This window comes from Mercenaria mercenaria, chromosome 16 (assembly GCF_021730395.1).
Source record: "Mercenaria mercenaria strain notata chromosome 16, MADL_Memer_1, whole genome shotgun sequence".
Taxonomy (NCBI): domain Eukaryota; kingdom Metazoa; phylum Mollusca; class Bivalvia; order Venerida; family Veneridae; genus Mercenaria; species Mercenaria mercenaria.
Window position 1 is genome coordinate 53,177,970 of NC_069376.1, and position 26,422 is coordinate 53,204,391.

The 26,422-nt window shown below is 34.4% G+C and overlaps 1 protein-coding gene across 1 annotated transcript; it reads right to left on the reverse strand.

The window, feature by feature from the left end:
• Positions 1-26,422, reverse strand: LOC123540916 (glycoprotein-N-acetylgalactosamine 3-beta-galactosyltransferase 1-like). Its single transcript, XM_045326245.2, has 4 exons — positions 25,851-26,422; positions 3,201-3,263; positions 2,271-2,938; positions 1-1,384 (listed from the first exon to the last, which is right to left on the reverse strand). Exons 1-4 carry the CDS (start codon positions 26,023-26,025, stop codon positions 1,250-1,252), a joined length of 1,041 nt encoding a protein of 346 aa, XP_045182180.1. The 5' UTR covers positions 26,026-26,422; the 3' UTR covers positions 1-1,249.

The following is a 26,422-nucleotide window of genomic DNA, read 5'->3' on the forward strand; positions in this document are numbered from 1 at the left end:
TTAGCAACTATATTTTGTAATATACAAAAGGCATAAAATAATATATATGAACATTATTTACACAGATAAAACATTCTTCTTAAATAGTACATCAGGTTTTGACATTTAATCTTACGTGGATTTAATGGAGGAAAATTTATATTAACAGTGCTGAAATTTATTAAGGATGTTAATTGCTGTGGATTTCTAAATTTACGATTTGTTAAACTTATTAAAATTACACCTGGCCTTTGTGTAACCATGTTTGCAGCAATGTACCCTTGAAGAGACAGAGAAATGAGTAAAGCATGTGAAACTCTTTTAAAACAATGGAATGATAACGATGAGTACACTCTACGTAGATTTTTACAAATATGCGATACCAGTTTAATATATTTTTCGATTTATGATTGCCCTGTCGAATGTAGACATACATTTTATAAACAAAGTTATCGTCACTGAGAGCAAGTACCTTGTAAATTAGCTATAAAGCAAAAACATAGAAACTTGCAGGAAAGATTTTTAAGTGGTAAAATTTCTTGATTGAAATGAATACATTCTTTATTTCGATGCTACTAACAAGACTTTCTGGCTGAGCCTCACGGTGACTTATATGTAAACTATGAGAAAAGTATACAGGTTCTACATCTGTTACAAAGAATATGAAATTTGTCTGCCCAATCAGTTATTAGTGAAAAGGGCGTATTTATTATTTTCACATTTTATCAATTCTTTCATGTTGGCTACAAGTTAGTGATCAATTCAGAATTTTTATCCTACCCTTATCTTATTGGATAGGTACAAGATTGTTCTTCTTGTAGTCGCTGATAGCGGCGTGCGCCATTGTTCTAAACTTAATTAATTCTTCCTTATCACGTAATATTATCAAAGAAGCTTCGGTGCAATATGTTTTGTTCGGTGCTCAATGGGTTTTCAGTCTCGCCATAAAATTTAGATAATATGACGACTGTTCAGCTTTCTAGATTTTGACTGAGGATGGCCCAATGTTATTCAGGTACAGGACAGCACCCGTGTAGGACCACAGACCTGCCATATCAACACAACCCTAAAGGATTCCTTGCAGGGAATAATTCTACATCCCTTAAGGGGTTTCGAACCAACAGCGGCATTGGGCAAGTAATACGAATTCAGCGCACTTGTCTGCCCCGTTAAAAGTGACCGCTTTCCGATCAATATGAGCTAAATCTAGCCAGCAAGCCACGGTGGTTACTGTAAGAAGGATCTCGATCTCCCAATAGTGCTGCATTAACTATTGCCTCGTACTATCATCGTGCAAGCTAAGTCCAAGGACAGACGTTCTGTAGAGCAGGTGATCTACCAACAATATTGTACTTGGATCCATGTAGTGAAAACTGATCGAGTATTTACTGCAGCATTCTACGCCCTGAAAAATTAATTCCACAAGAGAATGTTAGCATGTACGATCTCTGATTGATATGAATGTGTATGCTTTGCCCAAACTTTGTCTATGACTTAGAACAGATTTAAAATTTGCAAGAAAACTTTATATATACAATCTTTTAAACGGATTATTTACATGTAATTCTCTCCAGCGGACGTAAGTGAAGTAACAATTATTTGAATATCATTAAGTCATGTACTATATACATTGATATATATGTCTATGGGTCCGATCTTACACCTACAGAAGACTGTCATTGTATTTACTAAAGCCCTAACAAATTTGTTCATGAATTTCGACACGAAGCTCGACAAACGAAAATACGGCATTAACGCACTGTCGTATTATGAACCCTTAAATGACAATGCACGACATGCAGTACGACACATGACAAAACGACATAACGCTTCCTTAATGTGCGACAATACGACATGACATCGCAACATAATGTCCCGTGTCATGTCGCATTATCAAGCCGTCGTTTCATGTGTTGAGCGTCGTGTCATATTGTCTTATTGATATTATCCCGCGTCGTATCGCTTGTCGTGCGTTTACCTAGTAGAGTTGATAGTCGACTCCAAACACGACGCACGCCAATGTGATTCGAAGCTCGACACATGATAATGATGAGCAACAATACGACCGGACATTGCAACATTATTGCCGTGATCGTGTCTCATTGTTGTGCGTCGAGTCGTGTTGAATTGTCATGACGCGCGTCGTGCCTTGGCTTAAAACACGACGGACGACACATGTAATGCACTAAACAGGATTCCATTGTCGAGAGCGATTAACATAAGTTGTAGAGCTTGTTTCGCAATCGACTGAAATTCTACAAAGTATTTTATTAAACTAAAATGGAACTTACTACTTTGTGCGGATTCTTTGCCCATTCGAACACAAATTCGGGAATGGAACCTAGCAAGTGCCTCTGTACTGGGTATGGATGAAATCTTTCCCTTCCAGCCTCATCTAGAGAGCTTAAAGCAGGCACCCCTGATATATTCAAGCATCGCCCTATTTCTACGTCTTCACCATTTTCTGGATCCTCTTCATTCGGAACGACCGGACATTTTTCCTGATTAAATCCGAATTCCACTAATTGGCGAAGTGCACTGTTACTGATAACGTAACCGGCACCACCACTCATAAATCCACTTAATACGAATTTATTGAAATGAAAACCAAGATATGCAGGTTTTTTGCTATCACGTCTTTTTAACAAAAACCTTAAATTTTCCATGATGACGTAGGTGTCGTCATCAGCTTTCAATAGCCAATCAAATGCCTCAATTTCGTTTTCATAAATAAAATTCAAAGCGAATTTAACTTTATGCACAATATTGTACCGTGTTTCCTCAAACGGAGTGTTGATGATATCGGGAGATCTTCTTTTAGTATTTAGAACGTAAAAGTGTCTGTCGCATCGCCTGGCCCACGTGGCATTTACAACAGACGCTCGTGACTTCAGTGTTGCACCTATGGTTAGTATAAGGCATAGGATTCGAACATTTTTGGTTGATGGTGTAGTTTGTACTGAAAAGAAAAGAAAAACAGTCTTTGAAAATTTAGCTGATGACTGTTTTTACAATAGAATCTTCTGTTCTGAAAACCTACAAATAGCTATAGGACTAAAACGAGTACTAGCTTGTGCTCCGGCGCAGTTAAAATTATGTATCAAAAGTAAAAATATGTGTAACCATCAAGGGAATATTATCATAAAGGATGACAACAATATTATGTACTATGTAAAACAAAATGAAAGGTTTTCAACAAGAAAATCTTTGTATACACTTACACGACTCCTGTCGTTCCGTGATTTCATGTATGTATCGTCTTATTCCTGGAGTTAGCTCAGCCACTGCAATAGAGTATATAGATAGGCGCTTATTGAAATTATATGAGTGTAGAACTCACTCAGTTAAGTCGGTCGTCATCGATATTTTTGATATTTGGAACGAACAATTTAAATAATTAAATTGAGAACTTTGTTTACAAATTGAAACGAATATTAGTTTACTAAATAACTAGAAAGGAGCTGTCATTATTGTTCCTTTAAGCAAATTCTCAAAACCTCATTTATAGCAGTAATAAAAGTGAACAGTAGATAAATAATAGATATCAGTCTTTGCTATGAGTTTTTGGTAAGCCATATAAGCGACTCCCAAAGAAGACTGTAAGTACAGTTAGCTCCAGAGCCTCAAGCTTCCCTGATACCTTAGCGTTCAGTTAGCTCCAGTGCCTCAAGCTTCCCTGATACCTTAGCGTGCAGTTAGCTCCAGAGCCTCAAGCTTCCCTGATACCTTAGCGTGACACAGTTAGCTCCAGAGCCTCAAGCTTCCCTGATACCTTAGCGTGCAGTTAGCTCCAGAGCCTCAAGCTTCCTTGATACCTTAGCGTGCAGTTAGCTCCAGAGCCTCAAGCTTCCCTGATAACTTAGCGTGTCACAGTTAGCTCCAGTGCCTCAAGTTTCCCTGATACGTTAGCGTGCAGTTAGACCCAGAGCCTAAAGCTTCCCTGATACCTTAGCGTGCTGTTAGCTCCAGAGCCTCAAGCATCCCTGATACCTTAGCGTGCAGTTAGCTCCAGAGCCTCAAGCTTCCCTGATACCTTAGCGTGCAGTTAGCTCCAGAGCCTCAAGCTTCCCTGATACCTTAGCGTGCAGTTAGCTCCAGAGCCTCAAGCTTCCCTGATACCTTAGCGTGCAGTTAGCTCCAGAGCCTCAAGCCTCCCTGATAACTTAAAACATTCATACAAGGCGCTCATCCCAATATTGCTATTTTAACTTGGAAGACAGAACGCTCGAACGCACGACCACTGGTATTGTGGTCAAACAGTGTTACCACTGGACTACTGCGTCCCCTCTGTGGCACTGTTTATTCGTGTGAATTACATCTGTACCGGAGGCTTATTCGGTAACCAAGCGCCATGATTTCTGTTTATTTCGGTCAGACACATTATCACACTGGTTATTCGGGTACCTACTCGTGTGAGCGATGCCGCCCTCGTGTGATTTATGTACTTGTTGGTGAACAGGAAATTCACACCTTTAACAGGTTATTATTCCGTATTTAACTGAAGATTTGAAAAGTTTTAGTATTGAATGTGTAAGATCATACCTTAACTATATCCATGTCAAATATCTACCTAATATAATCTGAATAACTGTGAAAAAAATACGTTTGTTTTTGCTGCGAAAATGAAGATATGTTATGGCGATGGTATATATTTTCACGATTGGTGGTATTATTTCGGATTATATGAGGAAATTTTTGTTAGGAAAATGAAAAGCAGTCATTCTATGTGTTAGCCGTTACTTTCATGTCACAAAAACTGGAAATAGTAAAATTAGATCGATTTTTTCGAAGACAGTGTGTAGAAAAAAAAGATACCTCTAACGATGTACCATGGTACTATCCTCGTTGTTTCTGTCAATCGAGCGGATACCGTCCTCGTTACTGAAATGAGCATTACATTGAGGCTGACCCATTTTCTAATTTAGCGATAACATGCAATGACCAGCCAAGATAAAGATAAAACTTTGGTCTTTTATGCCCTCCAGCTACTGGAAGCAGCCTATCCGGAGAAAAATTTCTCACATCGCTTCAAATTCGCTATCAACTTAGTATCAAGATCCATCTACATAGACACATTCTTATGTGTATTTTCAATTGAATATTGCTTCCGTACATTTTGTCTTGTTATTTAAGTTGTTACGCGGTATAAAATGTTCATTGCAAAAACAGAATTAAATTTGTTCAGAAATTCTATGATTTTTGTCAAATATTTTATTGCGATCGACCCATGTTTCTAAGCTTCGTTTTGAGGAATAAAGCCAGTAATTCGGTCGAAAATGTGCTTCGTCAAGGGTAGTCGAAAGAAGCCAGTAGTAAACAGATCCTTATTTCTCCATGTTTTGTTTTTCGAAAATTCGTATTCCTTGAATTTTTGAAATACAGGCAGAAAATGGTGTCTTCTGGTGTATTTTAGGTCTTAGACTAAATTTTGAAGTATTGGAGGGGTACGATACTTCCCTCTTGATTGGGGAGTCAGGGGGCTCTCCCCTGTAAAATTTTGAAATACAGGTATGAAATGGTGGCCTCTGGTATATTTCTGGGTCTAAATTTTGAGAAATAATTATTCCTTTGCCAAAATAGTAGGGTGCATCTTTGATGAGTATGTCACTTCTCGGCCAACTGGGGAGGCACGGGCCCCCTCGGCCGGGCCCTGGATCCGGGCCTGATGCATGAAATGAGATGGTTTATGTTTATAGGCCTACACTCCACACTGCAAGTTTTGCGGATCGAAACCGAAAGTAGGGGTTTATTGTGCGGACATGAGCATATTTTAGGGTAGCAGACCACAACGGACTGGCATATTACTAGGAACTATTACACTCCCTCTTTATTTTCATCGTTACTTTAAGTTATGATAGAACTTTCATGAAAAATAGGTGTTGGAAAAAGTGATGTTCTATTAACAGGCGCGTAGCTAGGGCATTCTTCATAGTACGCAGAGGTAATGCGTAGGGGTCTTGGTATCCTCCCCGTGATATTTTTTCATCTGAGAACCCCAAATGGTGCATTTTGGCGTGTATTTGAAGCTAAACATTGCACGAAAACCTTATTCGTTCTTAATCGTTATATAAAATGTATTATTTTACTAGGTATGCGTGTAATATTGCACGTGCAATTTGTGATTCATTCATCCATGTTATATGCATGTAGTATTCAAAACAGATGGTTGGTGGTAACACACTTTCAAAACATCATTATGATTGGATAACAAGAGATGTGTGTATCAGTATATATTCGAGAGTTGTTAAAAGGAATTTTGCTATAACTCCAAACTGAATACTAGTCAACAAAGACATGCTAAGTTTCATGATATTGTTACAAATGTACCAAATAAGAAACTGATGCTTTGCATAGGGAAAATATTTCGGCGTATGTCATCGACGTCTGCATTATGTCAAAATCATTAAAATGTATTATTATCTTTTCTTCAACTAAAACAGTATTCTGCAAAATGTTTCTTACTCCTTTTAAATTATTTTGCAGTTTGCTATCGTGATCTTGCGCTTAGCGCTTCATGCATCTCTTTCTCTGGCGAGCTGTAAAGCGCCAGATAGCGATGGTGAAGCCCTCGTGATTCCGCGCTGTGAACACTTTGCGTATTGTGAAGTGTGAAGTGCGAAATCACGATGGTGAAGCTAAACATCACGGTGGTGAAGCGAAACATTTCGAGAAAAAAAATCCATTTCGTGCATTGTCATTTTGATCTCGCGCTTCGGGTATCGCCTTGCCATGACAGAGAAGCGTGAAAGACGAAGCGCGAGATCACAACGGCGAAGTGCGAAACTATGAACATTTCAGGCTTTATAACATTAGCATTGGGCAGATTTCGTACCAACAATATTGAATTATTAAACAAGTATTTAAACGTAGCGGGATTATTGATATAATATTATCTAAACGACATCTAAAACCAAGTATTACACTGAAATCTTGTTTTGATGATTTTTAAAAATGTTGTTTAAGGTCTTTCGAAATATTATACATATAATTTAGTTACGTAATACGCATTGAAAATATTAAATCACCAATTATATAGAAAGAGCATATTTATCTCACTGTGAATTGGTTGTCAAATACTATAATATCGTATGACTTGTACCGGTGTCAATAGCGTAATATTTAACTAGGTGTAATGAATGGATTTCTATTGAATTTTATTTTCTATGGAATAATAGTTGTTAATTTTATACACTTAAGTACAATTATAACATATATCTATGATATCAAAGGCTGAGCGTGAAGCTGTTATATCTTATTGTTTTATTTATACACCGTTACAATAGTTTCGCGCTCAGCTCAAGATAAAGTAAATATTATGCGAGACAAATTACGTCTGCAGTGTTATACAAAAAGTCATATTCAAAAGCTTTTAGCCTTGAAAATGTTTTTCTTCTGATTTCTCAACCAACATTTTATTAATTGTTAACACTTTATTATAATTTTGTTATAGAAATTTCCTCCTAGACAGCGTATGATTGTAATAGTTCACATGGTCAGGATTATTACAAAATAAGCAATCAGATAGTAGGATTATGAGATAAATTGCAAAACTGTACCTAAATTGTTATAAAACTACAAAGACAATCGGTGAATTTCAATGCACGTTAAATCAACTAATCATATAAATCAGTTTGCTATACAAATAATGTCTATAAGAAACAGGTTCGCTTTATTTTTATTACAAACTCAGGTTATAACGAATACGCTCTTGCTTGTCCCAATGAGTTCGCTAAAACCGGAGTTTACTGTACTTCAAACACAGTATGAAGTAAGCAATGACAGTGTATGAAGCCATCTCCGTTGCATGACACTAGCCAATTAATTGTGTATGGTTGCCAGATTTTCACTACGCAGCTGCGTATTTGCGTAAAGGTAGCTACGCGCTTGATTAAGTTAGGTAAAGAGGACATTAAGTTTAGTAGGTTTGCAGGTTTGTCGAACAATTCAAGCATCGAGGAATTTGCTTATCATCAAAATGTTGAAAATCAGAGCTAAAAGGATGGGAAATGAACAAAAAAAAAAACGACGAGAAATTTTAGTGAACTGGGTCCACCCTATGCTTGCTCTGGGTAATTTTTGTACATCATTTCAAAGTTATTACAGCTAGTCTGATACTTAAACTTTAACAAAATATCATCTTACCTGTCTTATCGTCTGTTGCTAATTCTGCATTGCAAATGGTGATTATGAATCTAAGGGGAGTAAGTTAAAGTATATACAAACCAATCTGCTCTTATATTGTGCCTTTGTATTGTGCCTTTGTAGATTACAAGAAAGCGTTTGATTCTGTCGATCGTATGTGTTTATGGAATGAATTGCTGCAGCATTACATTGATGACAAAGTCTTTGAGGCTAAATATGCAATATATGATAAAGCCAAATCTTGTGTAAAGAGTAGCCAAGGTCTATCAAATTTCTTCATTATAGCTCAACTGTTGTACGACAAGGTGAAAATTTATCACCAATCTTATTTTCTGTTTTCTTGAATGATTTAGTCTCACGTATGCCTAATTTTTTTCAGGACTAGTGGAATGTAAAGGACCTGCTAAATGATGATATTTCAGAAATGTTTTCAAGTTATTTTTGTTACTTTATGCAGACGATACAGTGTTATTTGCAGAATCTGAAAATGATTTACAAACTGCATTAAATGTTATGTCAGAATATTGTTATATTTGGAAACTTACAGTTCATTCCAATAAAACTAAGGTTGTTATTTTTTCACGTGTAAAATCGCGAAATAAGCCTACCTTTTATTATAATAATGCGGCACTTGAAGTAGTAGATGACTTCAGTTATCTAGGAATTTAATTTAACAACAATGGTTACTTCAATAAAACTAAAATGTATTTGGTTGACCAAGCTAGAACAAATATGTATGCTCTGTTGAATAAAATGTAGGAAGTTGCAGCTTAGTATTGATTTACAATTATGTTTATTTGAGTCTGTGGTTCAACCAATATTATTATTGTATGGATCAGAGGTATGGGGTTATGGTGATGTTAGCATTGTTAAAAGTGTTCAGCTTAAAAAAATTTAAAAATGGTACTGAAGGTTAAAAAAGTCAACACCTAATGTCATGTTTTTTTTTGGCGAGCTTGGTGTATTACCAATAGATGTTATAATTAGAAATAGAATATTGAACTACTGGTGTACAATTATTAATGGTAAACAAAAAAAGATAAACTGTATACTTTACAGGTTCATGTAGAGACTCCATCAGAAAATGTAAATAATTGTTCTTCGATTTCATATGTAAAAGAACTTTTAGAACAACTTGGATTTGCTGAATACTGGTTGAATCAATCAGTATTTTCACCAGTGTATTTCCGCAATATTATACAACAGAGGTTGAAGGCCAGTTTATTCAATCTTGGAATGAAAAATACTTTGTGTTACAGAATATTTATAACAACCTTTGAGTTTAAAAATTATTTTAAAGTTTTACCAACAAATCTCGCAATATCCATGTGTCATTTCCGATGTATGAACAATTTGTTACAAGTTGAAAGAAGGATATTTTTGAATATTGAGCTCAATAACAGAACTTGTTATCTGTGTAATAATACATCTTTAGGAGATGTATTCCATTACATTATAGGATGTCGGTACTTAAATTTAGACAGAGTAAAATATATACCAAATGACTTTCAACAGTCAAATGTAATGTCATTTCAACGTTTATTTCATAGTAATGATAGTACTCTTCTTTTTAAGTAAGCATTGTTTGTACAGAAAATACTTTTTGGGAGGAATAGGTTTTTGTCACTGGCAGTTATTTGCTGGCCAGTTAAAACACTGTTTTCAAACCTGGTTAATTCTGAATGTACACCGTCTTTTATCTTTTAGCTTACAAAATATTTGTATCAGATCTATTATGACCGTAAAACTACTGTTTTATTTTATGTAGGCCCTTTAAGTGTTTGTTTTGTTAAATTTGTTGTTATTATAATACTGATGCCCGTATGGGTCCAGTTATAAATAAAATCTTGAATCTCACAGATTTCCTCCCTTGACGTACATTTAACGTTTAAAATCGCTGTGAGGAGTGTGTGAACAAACATTAACAAGAGCTGTCCGTAAGACAGCGCGCTCGACTTTTCTCAGTGCTTGACTCTGAATTAGAGCTTTGTCAATAAAAAACATTCCAAGTTAAAAAGGGACATAACTCTGTCAAAATTCAAATCAGAGTTATGGGAATTGTGTCTCCTGATGTAGACTTTGATAGTAAATAACTATTTTGAGTTTCAAGTCAAAAGCTTTAATATAGTAACAGAGATATTTGACTTTATCAAAAATCTTAACGAAAAATTCTAAGCTAAAAATGGGCATAATTCTGTCAAAATTCAAATCAGAGTTATTGGGATTGTTTCTCCTGGTGTAGACTTTGATGGTAAATAAATATTTTAAGTTTCAAATCAAAAGCTTTGAAAGTAACAGAGATATTTGACTTTATCAAAAGCTTTTACCAAAAATTCTAAGTTAAAAAGGGGCATAACTCTGTCAAAATTCAAATCAGAGTTATGGGAATTGTGTCTCCTGGTGTATACTTTGATAGTAAATAACTATTTTTGAGTTTCAAGTCAAAAGCTTTAATAGTAACAGAGATATTTGACTTTATCAAAATATTTAACAAAACAAGTTAAAAAGGGGCATAATTCTGTCAAAATTCAAAACAGAGTTATGGGGTAGTTTCTCCTGGTGTAGACTTTGATGGTAAATAAGTATTTTAAGTTTCAAGCCGGGGCGAGTGCAATAGCTCTACTTTTTCTTCGAAAAGTCGAGCTAAAAAGAGATTGGATCTGATAACCAGACTTCCATATCTGCTTCTTTTTCTTCAGTTAGTCACCTGTAAGACACTTATACAGTAGTGTATATTGTATGCACTTGTAAATAAGTCGCATAATTAGCACGAACTTAATGGAGGGTGCACATATAATTACAAGATACGATAAAGGCAGATTTATGAAGCCGCAGCCTCTCCCTATACGAATACATGCCCAGAGAGAGGGTCCGATTTCCCTTTCAGGAAGAAAAAGAAGGTCTTAACATAAGCACTTTTGCACGGTGCGAAGACAAGTTTGGTCTCTTTCATAATGAGACTGAAGGAGAAAAAGAAAAACTCCAAGTAGGCAAGATGATAGAATGTGTAGAATAGAGGGTGGGTGTGAGGGAAGATTTGATATTGGTGAAATACTGCTAACTCACTTATTTACATGTTTAAAGTTAACATTCTAATCAAATAGATCTACTAAAGGTCGGGTTTCACATTTCCAGTTCTTATTTCCAGATCCTCAAAGCGATTACCTTTAATTGCGTTCATTTAAGTGTACCGTATTGCGGAAGTAATCGCTGCGGGGAGTTTTATGAATGTTTATTGACATAACGAGGACAGTACCCATGTGCAAACGGGTAGGTATCATTGTTTCTTTTTTTCATCCATCGTCAGAGGTACCATCAAAAACAGCGACAGGATGCATATAATTGAAATTTTATCAACAAAAATAACTTGCAGGTACACGATCCATTCGTTTTGTAGTTGAGTATGCATAGTTTTACCAAGGAGAGTGGCAAATTCAGTTATCTCAACTTCGAACAAAGAAAAATACGTCTCAAAACGTCAAATTACATGAATTTCGTTACATTTCTTCAAATTTTGTAGTCATATCAATATTATTGAGGACTGACATTTTTACCAGTGCGAATTAATGCATTTCCTCGGACGATTCTGTCTTTAAAATGTTCAACATGCTTAAATATGTGTCATACGTTGGCATTGTTTTTATATACCCTATACAATCTACATGTATATAAATCACACGAGGGCGGTATCGCTCACTCGAGTAGGTACCCGAATAACCAGTGTGATTATACCAGCATTACCTTTAATGCTACAATGGGCAGGCTATTTTGAATGCACATTGCGAATAAAATTCTTGTCATCATTTACAGACAAACGTAACATAATTATGGTGATTAAAGGGAATTCCTATAGTTTTTATGCGCATCTTTCTGCGCAGCCGACACTTTCTATGGAAAACTGAAGTGAAGTCAACATTTGTTGAAACATGTGATAGACAATCTTAAATATGAGGAATCTTGAATGAAATAACATTTTTGATAAGTTTTATCAGTAATCAAATGTTGATACTGGTTTATGTTGTATTGACAAGTATCATGCCTGACAGGTATCTTGCCATTTTTGTGGTTGTGTTTTCGCATCGCATTTTAGTACCAAGACAGTGTTGTTCATATACTGTAAGAAAATTGACTTAGTACTGATAAGACAATATCACCTTTCAGATTATTTATTATTCAGTTATAGAAAGAATTAAGAATTTTTAAAACTTTTTTTTAACTTCTAGCAGATATACATGTAATCAATTGGTCAGGTTCGCGCCATTTTTCATCCGAACAGGTGTTGTATTCAAGCGGTCTTAACATAAAATTTAGCCTGGTGACCCATACATTTTTAGCCATTTTTATGCTTACAATACAATTACTTACACACAAGAAAAACAGGAAAAAATTCTATGTAACAGTTTTTTCAAAATCTAAAAAAATATTCTTAACTATGGGTATTTTTCATTGAAAAAAGTTCATAAAAGTCAATATGAAACAATATTTTTTTTTTATTTGTACGCATTATTGTAAGGATATAGTATTACAAATATGACTATGATATCAATTAAGTATATAATAAAATCTGTAAAAAGAATGAACCTTATTGTGCTGTCTTGATGTATATTTTGCTTGTTATTTATAAAAAAAAAAACAGAAAATTATTAAAATGTTGAAAAATCGCTGGCAGTTTCAGCAACAGTGGGTGTGTTCAAAACAATTTTTCACAAAAACAAGCTTCGTTCATTGTTTTCAGCACAATTTTTCCTATCATATATGTGAATTTGAAAAAATTCTATGAAAGGAAAAAAAACTATAGGAATTCTCTTTAATATACAGCTCAAATGTCGCCAAATGACCAGTTGTATCAGTACGACTTGAAGATCAACAACAACAGCCGTAGAATACAACAACATCAAGAACAACAAATGTGACATGATTTCGATGATTTTCGACTGTTTTACTTACGCTGTGTACTATTTCTCACTATTGCCTGAGCGCCAAAGTATTTTAATATGTGACACAATAAATGTTCATATATTTATCTTCCATGTTAGCCCAGCAAAATTTAGTGTTGAATTATAAACCGGACAAAGGAACAAACTATGAACAAGTGAACTATATAAAGAGTTGTGTAATGTGTTTTGAATTAGTACTTTTTATAAATATGCAATATCAATAAGTTATGATCTTATGCCTGGATGTACTCTTTTGTAAATTTTCTTGTGTGATTTCATTTAGTACTCTTTCCCATTTTTTGCAGCTGACTCATCCGTTGTCTTTTTATCACCTAAAGACTGTGAAATGTCCTTAAAATATGACATTGTCTATATCCATGTTGGCGGTCTAGAGTTTACTCTTTTATTAAAAATCAAATCCAGGATATACAATCCATAGAAGGTACGCATTGTGACGCGACTATATATAACATTTCCTTTCCCAGGAAACGTATTTTTGTTTCAGAGAATTTTCAACGCTGGATCAATTAACAGAATGCGAAAGAGAGAAAGAAATGTATATTTATGAATTTCGCTAGAGTAATTCATAATTAGGTGTGTGTTATCCAGATACTTTAGCAGCTCTTGTCTACATTAGGCCTTTCAATTTTACATAAATTTTGTTCTTTGGTGGGTTAATCAAATCACAAAACACAGACACAGATTTTTAAAACCACCAAACAAAGGATAATAATAATAATGATGATGATGATGATGATGATGACGATGATTATGATGGTTTAACGAGGGAATTCATTTGAACGAGTCATTCTTCCATGAAGTCCTCAACAATTGCATGCATTACTAGAAAACATAATACAAAAAAAAAAACATAATAATCAATCAATAAGAAAAGCATGCATCTGTTGAGCTGCTAGCTATGAAAATTGCAGTATGTGGTTTGCCCTTTGGGAGCATTCGAAATAGTGAAACCGGAGTACAGAAACGTTTTCTTTTTCTTATTTTTTTCTTTCTTTTTTAAAAGATTCTCCTTTAGTTTTGGTTTCTTAAGACGGAGAAAGAAGTTCTCAAACATAAAAGGATCTTTGAGATACTCAGGCGCTATAATATATATGTTTTTACGGGAACTGTTTTAAAAATTGTAACGCGTTTTCAGGGAAGGTCGTCCAATTTAGTTCCGAAAATAATATATTAGATCTTTATCAATGATAGTTGTAACAGGCCTCTTTTATAAACGAAATGATTTACCTTTGAAGATAGAAACACACTTTCTCCAGATTATACAACAGTAGTAAAGTGCAGTAAAATGTATGCGTTATAAAAGCTGTTGAGAGTCATGATGTATGCGTGACAATAAGTACAAAAGGGATCTGTATTTCTAAGAACAAAATCCATATGAATAATCCAAGTAAGAATACTGTCAATGTTAACATAAAGTAATTTTTCATGCGAAGTGATTGTAATATCTTCGCCTTATTACTTATACATCAGGGTCCTGCAATACGATCTGTTCTCTGCCTTGTAACTTTAGTGACATTAGTTGCGCAAGTATTAGGGTAATATTGTAATCTCTCAATGGAGAGACGAGTTCTGAAGAGACACAATCGTTATTGGTATTACAATGACAACAATAACATTTTTGTAAATATATAAACTTGTATCAGTTTATTCGTTCGAAATGAATGATACGCAGAGTGTAAACTGTTTCAAGTCCACCTTAAGGCACTTACGTACAATGGCGAAGAGACTCTGTTTCGCTTGACGTTGATTATAAACTGCGCATATAATTAACGGAAGATGTAGCGACTGTTTTGTGAATATTTTAATGCATATAAACATGAAACAATTCTATTAACTGATTTTATAAGTTACACAAATATATTCTGTATATGTATATCACGATAAGTTGATTACACCCGAAAGGAAGTGGTAAAGTGTCAAATGTCATAAATCATATTTGTATTTAGTACATTGGTGTATATTGTATTTACTATTTACACCATAATATCCTACTGTTGATCTTGTATTTCGAGTTTGCAAGATCATATCTTATGGGAATTAATATACATTTAAAATTCGATTAAATACAGTATTCTTAGATCTTCCCTGTGTCCGTCGTCCGTCGTCGTCCGATCGTCGTCCGTCGTCAACAGTTTGACTGTTAACACTCTAGAGGTCACACTTTTTGGCCCAATCTTAATAAAACTTAATCAGAATGTTGGACGAGTTCGATATTGGGTAATCTGCGTCCAAAAACTAGGTCACCAGGTCAAATCAAAGGAAAAGGTTGTTAACATCCTAGAGGTTACAATTTTGGTCCAATCTTTATTAAACTTAGTCAGAATGTTCCCCTCAATAAAATCTTGGATGGGTTTGATATAAGGTCATCTAGGGTCAAACACTAGGTCACCAGGTCAAATCTAAGGAAAAGCTTGTTAACACTCTAGAGGCCACATTTATGATCATATATTCTAAAATTTGGTTATCTTGATAATCTTTAGGTCAGCCTCAAATCTGGGTCAGATGGGGTCAAAAACTAGGTCATTAGGTCAAATCAGTCATTAGGTCAAATCAAAGGAAAAGCTACTTAACACACTAGAGGTCACATTTATGGCCATATCTTAATGAAACTTGGTCAGAATGTTAATCTTGATGATCTTTAGGTCAAGTCTAAATCTTGGTTACGTTGGTTGAAAAGCTAGGTCACCAGGTCAAATGAAATGTAAAGCTTGTTAACACTCTAGAGGCAACATTTATGACCATATCTTAATGAATCTTATTCAGAATGTTGACCTTGATGATCTTTAGGTCAAGTTTAAATCTGTGTCAGGTGGGTTCAAAAACTAGGTCACCAAGTCAAATCAAACGGAAAGCTTGTTAACACTCTAGAGGCCACATTTATCAACATATCTTAATGAAACTTGGTCAAAATGGTAATCTTGAAGATATTTAGGTCCCGTTTTAATCTGGGTCAGGTGGGGTCAAAAACTAGGTAACCAGGTCAAATCAAAGGAAAAGATTTATAACACTCTAGAGACCCAATTTTAAGTTTTAAACTCATGGGAATTAATCAGAATGTTTGTCTTGATGATTTCTATGTCAAGTTTGAATCTGAGTCATGTGGAATCAGAAACTAGGTCACCAGGTCAAAACAAATGTAAAGCTTGTTAACAATCTAGAGGTCAAATTTACAACTGTTTCTTCATGAAACTTTGTAAGAATATTTCTCTTAATGATCTTTAGGTCAAGTTTAAATCTGTGTCATGTGGGTCAAAAACTAGATCACCAGGTCAAATCAAAGGAAAAGCTACTTAACACTCTAGAGGCCACATTTATAGTAAATCTTAATGAAGCTTGGTCAGAATGTTAATCTTGATGATCTTTATGTCAAGTTTAAATCCGGGTCAGGTAGGGTCAAAAGCTAGGACACCAGGTCAAATCAAATGTAAAGCTTGTTAACACTCTAGAGGCCACATTTATGATCATATCTTAATGAATCTTAATCAGAATGTTTACCTTAATGATCTTTAGGTCAAATTAAAATCTGGGTCAGATCGGTTTAAAAACTAGGTCACCAGGTCAAATCAAAGGTAAAACTACTTAACACTCTAGAGGCAACATTTTTGAACATATCTTAATGAATCTTGGTCAGAATGTTAATCCTGATGATTTTTAGGTCAAATTTAAATCTGGGTCAGGTTGGTTCAAAAGCTAGGTCACCATGTCAAATCAAATGTAAAGATTATTAACACTCTAGAGGCCACTCTAGATAATGTATCTATGAAACTTGGTCAGGATGTTAATCTTGATGATCTTTAGGTCAGGATAAAATCTGGGTCAGGTAGGGTCACAAACTAGGTCACCAGGTCAAGTCAAAGAAAAAGCTAGCTAACAAGCCACAATTATCACCAAAGTTAATGAAACTTGGTCAGAATGTTAATCTTGATGATCTTTAGGTCAAGTTTAAATCTGGGTTATGTTGGGTCAAAAACTAGGCCAACAGGTCAAATCAAAAGGAAAGCTTGTTAACACCCTAGAGGCCACATTTATGAATTTATCTTCATGAAACTCGGTCAGCATGTTACCTTGATAATATTTAGATCATGTTCGAATCTAGGTCATGTGGGGTCAAAAACAAGGTCACCAGATCAAATCAAAGGAGAAACTAGTTAACACTCTAGAGGCTACATTTATCACCATATCTTAGTGAAACTTGGTCAAAATCGTAATCTTGAAAATTTTTAGGTCAACTTTTAATCTGGGTCAGGTTGGGCAAAAACTCGGTCACCAGGTCAAATCAAAGGTAAAGCTTTTTAACACTCTAGAGACCCAATTTTGAGTTTTAAACTCATGGGAATTAATCAGAATGTTTTTCATGATGACTTCTAGGTCAAGTTTGAATCTGGGTCATATGGGGTCAAAACCTAGGTCACCAGGTCAAACCAAAAACTAGGTCACCAGGTCAGATCAAAAGTAAAGCTTGTTAACAATCTAGAGGTCAAATTTACGACTGTGTCTTCATGAAACTTGGTCAGAATGTTAACCTTGATGATCTTTAGGCCAAGTTGGAATCTGCATCATGTGGGATCAAAAACTAGGTCACCAGGTCAAATCAAAGGAAAAGCTAGTAAATGCTCTAGAGACCACACTTATGATCATATCTGTATGAAACTTGGTCGGAATGTTAATCTTAATTATTTTAAAATAAACTTCCAATCTGAGTTAGGTAGGTTCAAAAACTAGGTCACCAGTTCAAATCAAATGTAGAGATTGTGAACAGTCTAGAAGCCACATTTATAACTGTATCTTCGTTAAACTTGGTCAGAATGTTAATCTTGATGATTTTTAGGACAGGTTCGAATCTGGGTCATGTGGGATCGAAAACAACGTCACTACGTCAAATTAAAGGAAAAAACTAGATAACACTCTAAAGGCCACATTTATGACCATATCTTAATGAAACTTTGTCAGAATGTTAATCTTGATGACCTTAAGGTCAAAAGGTCAGATGAGCGATACAAGGCCTTCATGGCACTCTTGTTTACTTTCGTTTCGACCAATATATAGACCTCTTTTGGACAAAACACATTCATTTATCTGGAATTAAACTTATCTCGCATCTAATTTTCATCAGCTATATTGAACTGTATTTGCTATCACTAAAATGATCATGAATACTTATAATTTCTATTTTGAAAATAAAATTATATGCTGGTATACAATATTTGTTCATAGGCAGGTTTTATTATATCAACCAACCTTTGATATTTTTGTATATTACTGTATATTAGTTGATATACATTGAATATACATATATCATGCAAAGTTATAACTATAAGTTTTGAAGTATGATAGATTCACAATTACATTGTGGCTAAAATCATTAGTCCTCCACTTCTGATTCACCATTATTAAGATTTACCATTAACGTGTACATTTCGTCTTGTAAACTAATCTTGCATAATGATTGTGATAATGTTTGTATTATTATATGCTTCTCTTCTTATGAAATCTATCCATGTATTATTCAACAACTTAATGAATATTAAATAGACTTTTATCGAGGACACGGACTTGGAAATGTAAATGTACATGTACTCTGTACTTCAGCCAAAATGAAGGGGTCATCTCAAAACTGTTTTACTTGGTCAAGTTGTTGAGCTTGTGGGTATATTGAGGATATATTTAGTGCTTAGTGCAAAAAGAAAGCTATTTCCCATTTTCTTTTTCATTTTCATATCAAAATGTGTGGATTAAAATTAGGAATGTTGTAAATTTCTGTCAAAGGGCTTGGTATGGTTTTCTGTACAAAATGGCCTAAAATAATGAGTTCTAAATTCTAAAACATTAAATTAAATATTTTGATAGATAAATAGGCCTAATGCAAATACATCTACAAAAAAGTATTTGGACGTCATGGTGAAAATAAAGTAATTAGCGTTTCTAGTTGTGGCGTCACTGATGACGTCATTTATATATGAAATACTGTATAATGCTAGAAAAACCGTGGCTTTTGCTATAAAATCAAGAAATAAACAATATCCACAATTGATAAACTTTCCATTATTAACATGGTCATGCAGAAGGAAGAGTTACCTCTATAACATAACAAAATTTGTAAATTTCGAAGATCTGACATCTTGTTAGCGTTGCCTTTTATAAAAGAAGCTAAATATCTTACTAAAATGATTTTGCATGCATTTTAAAGAGTCTTGTGTTCCTTTACCAATATCACTTTGAAGTATGGAGATATCAAAACTATATTTATTTATATATAAATCTGGTATAATAATAATAATAATAATAATAATAATAATAATATTTACAATTTCTTTATTAAATATTAATGATAGACTAGTGTTTTATCTGATAGACTTCGTAAAATGATTAGTTCTACACGGTTCGGTGGTAAGAAGTATTTTGGAGGAGTAAACTTACAGTGTTGTTATATTTTCTGGTCCTTTGGGATCATGGAGACCATTCACCATGTGTGTAATAGAGTTCCGCTTAAGCCGGTGCTAGGGGGCGTGAGAGGTGTTGCACATTTCATAAATGAACAGAATCAATCAAACCGAGTCTGCTATTATTCTTTTTGGTTGCATTCTTTGCTTCCAAAGGATCTTTTTACAGATTTTATCAGTCAAAATTGAAATATGTTTTAAGACGTATCATATGTCACTTTCAGATAATCATTGATTAGAAACTATATGCGTGGGTCGCCGTAGTTTGCTAGCTACAGTGATGTTCACCAGCGCTGTTTCATGCAACCAACTTTAATAAAACATATTATACTCTAGAAGGTTTATAAATTACACTACTTAAAATCACAAACTTTTAAGAATTCATCAAAGCAACAAACGGGCATTCCCTGTTTGATATTTGTCTTTGTTTTTCATATGATTCATCATTGATTTCAATGAAACGATGGGAATTTCAAATTCTGTATATTCTTTCAACATAATACAGAATTACATAATTTTGATCAATATTCATTTCACTGAATTATCTGAAAGGAAAATATTGACAGTCTTAATACTTGAAATTTACGGATGTTGGTGAAATACATAGAAGATCTTTCTTACTGAATTTATTCAACTGGTTAATTAACATAATCAAACGCGCTAATATAGAATTTAAATTTACATAATTTTGATAATTATTCATTTGAGTGAATTATCTGAAAGGAAAATATCGACAATCGTAATACTTTAAATTTACGGATGTAGATGAAACACATAGATGATCATTCTTACTGAATTTATTAAACTAGTTAATTAACATAATCAAACGCGAGCATCGTGACGAGCATTTTATCATTAAATAAATAAGGCAAGTGTTTCTTTCTCGTTCTTATAAGTGAATCTTTGCTATATAATTTCCAGCATGTTATGTATATTGAAAAAAAGAACGTGACGACTACTAGACATTTGCAAATTAAGTCTACGTGGACTGTGAACACCTAAGACGATCGATTTTTCAAGGGGACCGTCTTAACATGATTATGTTAATTTATGTGTGGTAGGAAAACATTCCTATAATGATGGTAAGGTCTGGCTTATTATGTAACCGCACAGGATAAGATTTGGATTTGTCTGTCCGTCCGTCTTTTCGCCAGAGAAATGTTTTGTTATACATATCGCAAAAAGTATTTCATCTAGCGTCATAACACTTTCCTGAAATGTTCTTCAATATTATAAGTTGCGCATCTGCGACAAAGTTGAAATGATGAGCTAGTCTGATCACAATGTATCCGTATTCCATTGTCGTCGTCGTCCGACATGAAAAAAATCTAAACTGGGTCAGCTGGGATCAAAATGTAGGTCAGGAGGTAAAACATTGTGAAAACTGTAGAAAACGTAATATATTGCGTCCCCATTCCTTTGTTGTTTTTTAACGTCCGAAGGGACGTATTTTGTTATACCTCAGGTGTTCATCTGGCCGTCTGTCTGTCTGTGTGTCCGTCTGTCCGTTAGCAATTTCGTGTCGACTCCGCTCCGAAACTCGTGAACCCCTTGAAGGATTTCAAACAAACTTGATACAAATGTTATCCACATCAAGACTACGTGCAGAGCGCCTGTATCAGATGGCTCGCTTTAAGGGCAAGGTCACACTTAGCAGTTCAAGAGTTAAACATCGCACTCGAAACAAAGTTATATGACCTTTGACCCCCAAGAGTGACATTGACCTTGTAGCCAGCCATCCAAAACATGCGCTCTGCACGTCGTCTCGATGTGGTGGACATTTGTGCAATGTTTCTGTAAAATCCTTTAAACAGATCAAGAGTTACAGAGCGGACACGAAACACAGTCATATGACCTTGACCCCTTAGTGTGACCTTGACCTTAAAGCGAGCCACCTGATACAGGCGCTCTGCACGTCGTCTTGATGTGGAGACTTTGTATCAAGTTTGTTTGAAATCCTTCAAGGGGTTCACGAGTTACAGAGCGGAGCCGACACAAAATTGCTAACGGACAGACGGATACACAGACAGACAGACGGCCAGATGAACACCTGGGGTATAACAAAATACGTCCCTTCGGGCGTATAATACCAACAAAGGAATGGAGACGCAATATATTACGCTTTCTACAGTTTTCACAATGTTTTACCTCCTGACCTACATTTTGATCCCAGCTGACCCAGTTTAGATTTTTTTCATGTCGGACGACGACGACGATGGAGTACGGATAACTTGCGATCAGACTAGCTCGTCTTTTCAACTTTGTCGCAGATGCGCAACTTATAATATTGAAGAACATTTCAGGAAAGTGTTATGACGCTAGATCAAATACTTTTTGCGATATGTATAACAAAACAGTTCTCTGGCGAACAGACGGACGGACAGACAAATCCAAATCTTATCCTGTGCGGTTAAGCCAGACCTTACCATCATTATAGGAATGTTTTCCTACCATACATAAATTAAAATAATCATGTTGAGACGGTCCCCTTGAAAAATCGATCGTCTTAGGTGTTCACAGACCACGTAGACTTAATTCGCAAATGTCTATTTGGAGAAATAAGATAAGATAAGATACGAAATTGTTCCAGTAATTATACATACAAAAGAGCACCCGGCCCAATGGACCTATAAGTCACCTTAATTCATGACGCGTTAAAATGTAATTGATAATATATAAATAGATATGGCAGCCATTCATTGTATCTAAACAAAAGACGAACCAACAGGTGTGATCAAAACATGTACAATAATACAATAGTGTAAAACTATATAAAATTGATCTGAATAGAACACCACCACGAAAATAACAGCAGACTTGTTTTGACTGAGTCTGTTCGATGTAGTGCATTATTTATTTGAGCTGTCAAAACATGTTTCCGGCTTTCATTATATTCTGTCCTCACATATATAAGATTAATATGAAAGCCAGAAACATGTTTTGACAGTTCAAATGAATAGTACAATACAATACCCCCACGCCACGCCTTATCATACAAATATTAAATGAACTTGTATGGCTAAAGTGTGTGTAAAGTGTAATGTTCTAAACTTCAGACGCTTATTGAAATAAGGAGGTACCACCTCTCAAATCTAAGAATACTTACACAAAAATACTATTATCACATACACGTGCATCTTGTAGACTTCCTGGAGTAGATATTGCACGGCTATATTTGCACCGGCGTGGTTGAATAATATGTCAATGAATCAAACAACTTAAATATATAGAACATTTTTTCAAAAACATTTTTGATATATTTATTATTCATTACGTTGATGATAGAACTATTTTTAATACTGTAAACCTAGAATTGTTTTCGCGCTGTTTAAATTAGCGCCTTTCGCGGGTGGTATATTTCCGTGAAATTAAATAGCCGCGAAAAACTCTGTTCTAACAAAAACGCGAAAGATTCTAGCTTCAACTTATATAGATCGCTTTAAAATGGTTCTGTGCTTACACATACCTGGATATTTATAATTCATATTCTAGTACCGTAATTGTATAACATGAGTGCACAAATCCACATTATTTCAATTGATTAACAATTTACTTATTTATGAAGCAACAGCATTTTCAATATCGATCCGTAAGGCAAACAGGGGATAAAAACAAAAACAATATGCATCTATCGAACGACATATACATGCAATTTGCAGTCGGCAGCCAATACGATATATTATTTGTAAGTAAAATATTGTGTCTATTTCTGCTAAGTGTGGATTAATCGCCTATTTAAATGGCAAACAAATGACAGTGTAATAACACAATGACATGTAACAGCAATTTACTGACTGTCAATAATTGGAGGTGTGAATAACCGTTGATATGGATGAAAATTTTTTTTTTTTTTTTTTTTTTTTTTTTTTTTTTTAATCTGTATCAAACAAGCAATATAATGTTGATGCATTGTACCTTATATGTTAGGAGATAAACATTCAAATGAAAAGTCATATTACATTCTAGCAAGACAAGTATAACTTAAGACCTTAAGACACTGGTACACTGGTATAGAAGAAGTAAAGTTCTGTACAGCTTACTAACACTTCTTATAATAAATACAAAATAAATACAAACTCATTCACATATTCTTTTTAACAAAGACCAATTTTCCTTTTTATCTTCTGATATTTTTGTTTCTTTAACAATTGACAAGGCTAACTTTAGACTTCCCTTCAATCCATTTAGGGATGGAATACAACCTTTTCTTTTGCACATATAAATATATCTTTTTACTTCCAGGCAAAATATGTTATAATGTTCAAAGTTCTTTTTAGAATTTCCTAAAATGAAGGTTTTGCAATCAATCTGAAAGTCTCGATCAAAAGTTATAACATAATTCTTGGTTTCTAATATAAACTTTTCTATTATTGGACATTCCCAAAACAGGTGGATTAAAGTTTCAGTATCGGTCTTACAAAAAGAACAATTAGAATCTGGTGTAATGTTCATCTTGTGTAATAATATATTTGTAGCTAATATTCTGTGTATCAATCTGGTTTGGAACCACTGTAGATATGTATCTTTTGTAAGAATAAACACCCAGCTATGTAAGTATTTCCATTCTATTGGTTCAATTTTAGAATAATCGTTCCACCTGTCTTGGCAAGTTGGAGTATCTGTATTGTCTATAAATATATCATACATCACTGAAGTTCCCTTATTACAAGTTATCAAAGGTTTTACATAACAAGGAATTATAGGGAACAGGGGGGTAGACTCTGTTTTCATATTATTGTCCCTTGGTACTTTTTTATAAAATGTTTTAACAGCTTTAAGCATTCCTTCATACTGTAGGAAATTGATTTTCAATCCTGTATTTTGTTCAAATTGCTGTCTACTTAAAAACCTTCCATTTGTATGCAGCAAATCTTTTACATATCTAACCCCCTTATCATACCAAGCTTTAAAAAACACCGGCTTATTGCCAATAAGAAAGTTGTGGTTATAAAACAAAGGCATTTCATGAAATCTTTCAATACAGTCAATTGGTAATACATGCACAAAGTCAACATAAGCTTGCAAAACATCTTTCCAAAATGCATTTGTCAATATTCTATGTACAGTTTCTATATATGTTTTACCACAATTAAACAACATTTCAAAAATGGTACTCCTAGAATCAAAAACACTGTTTTCATAAAAGATTATAAAGAAGGTGGTTTGAAAATGCCTGATATTGTGTCTTATGTGAAGAGCTTAAAATTGTCATGGTTTAAACGTGCTGTTAGTGGAAAAAACTTGAAATGTTATATACTACTGGATGATATTCTGGATATGGATGAAAATGATTAGGGTGCATTTATAATTGAAGGGTACCATAAAACTGAATGTTTTCGAGAAGAGTATAAATGCAACTATGCAGTGATGTCAAATAAGCACGTACGTGGATCTTTTTCGCATATATAGTAAGGTTGAAAATCAATGTGTAGAAGGGACAATTTTTATGCTTTTCTACATGTTTTTAAAGTTTTGTATTTTAAAATTGTGATACTATTTGTCACTGATTTTTAAGGAATTTGCACGAAAGGCCATTTTTCAATGTAAACCGTACCAAGCCCTTTTGAATAAAGTATTCACAAAAACCAGTTTTCAGAGTTCTGGGTATGCAAGAATGTGTTTGAGTCTGGCAAAGGTTGTGCAAAAAAGGGACCAAATCCATAAAAAATGTATACGTTTCCTTATTTCAAGGATACTTTGAATTAAAAACATATTTATTATAAATCTTATAAATGAAAATTTTCATGAATTGCAGTCCAGGCATGTCTTCGTGAGTTTAATCCGTTTAGTATAGTACTACTATGTTAATCGAATAACAGGTTAATTTTACCAAGCAGTCAAATTCTGTTTCACGTTTCGAAAGTGGTTTGTTTTTCGTTTTAGTTTCAACTTTTTAAAACCTGTTTATTTAAATACAAAATCAGTCATATGCTCTTGTTCACAACGTATGTGCAGTCAATAGGTTCGACGTTCAGACACCTAGATAAAACACATTACTTTGAGGATCAAAACATCCATCACGTGCCACTGTAGCTTACTGCCTTTCTTCATGCCGCACAAAGCCTCAAAACTAAATAAAGCACTACAGATCATTACACTAAGTCTGCACCTCAGTGATCATTTTAAACTGTGCAGAGGAACAACCAATTAAATGCCGGAGTTAGAGACTGATGTCTAAGCTCTTTTTACATAATATTAATGTTTAATTTTTAAATTTTGAATAATAATCAATCCTATGTTGAAAATAAAATTATTTTTTACACCAAGAGAATCATGGAGCAGCTAAACGGTGCATGTATATGTGCAATGCAAAACGTTATGTAAAACAAACCTTGAAGTCCAGGCCAATTGTACATGTAAACATATCCAAAAAGAGAGAATGCGGATATTAGTCCAAGAACACTTAATATTTTTCTACATATCCATTGACTTTTGCAACAGTTTGCGCTGTTAACACCGTTCATGATCTTTCTCGTTTTGCGTCTGATAGCACTGTAAATGGCCATTATAACCAGCTCTCTAACTTTATACTAGTTAACAGATGTTAATGAAAATCATGACTTTTCGCGGTGACATTAATCAACATTTAATCTCCGCGGTCGTGAAAGTTACTGTCAAGTATTATGAAATGATTTCTGTTTCCATGTAGGAAGAAAACAACTAACGAGATAGCTGATTGGTTGAAAAAGTATATGGTATTCCGCGGTGTATATTACCATGTAAAGTGATCTCCCATTGTAAAATATGTTGGATGTGTTTGAAAACTATCTTATTTCAATTTAAAAGTGTGATGTACAACTGTAGGCGTACCAATCTGAAAAGTATTTATCTGACTTTGTTATATCTGTTGCAGCCTAACATGAAAGGTGCCGCATTTACCTGTTACGGGGGATAATACTGGCC

What these genes read in the sequence shown, in the direction of transcription:
- LOC123540916 (XM_045326245.2), bottom strand. Translation starts at nt 26,025, where the DNA reads ATGGCCATTTACAGTGCTATCAGACGCAAAACGAGAAAGATCATGAAC. An exon ending in CACGGAACGACAGGAGTCGT is followed by an intron (nt 2,939 to 3,200) that starts GTAAGTGTATAC and finishes TTTTCTTTTCAG; the next exon opens with TACAAACTACACCATCAACC. An exon ending in CAAAGAATCCGCACAAAGTA is followed by an intron (nt 1,385 to 2,270) that starts GTAAGTTCCATT and finishes TTAATTTTTCAG; the next exon opens with GGCGTAGAATGCTGCAGTAA.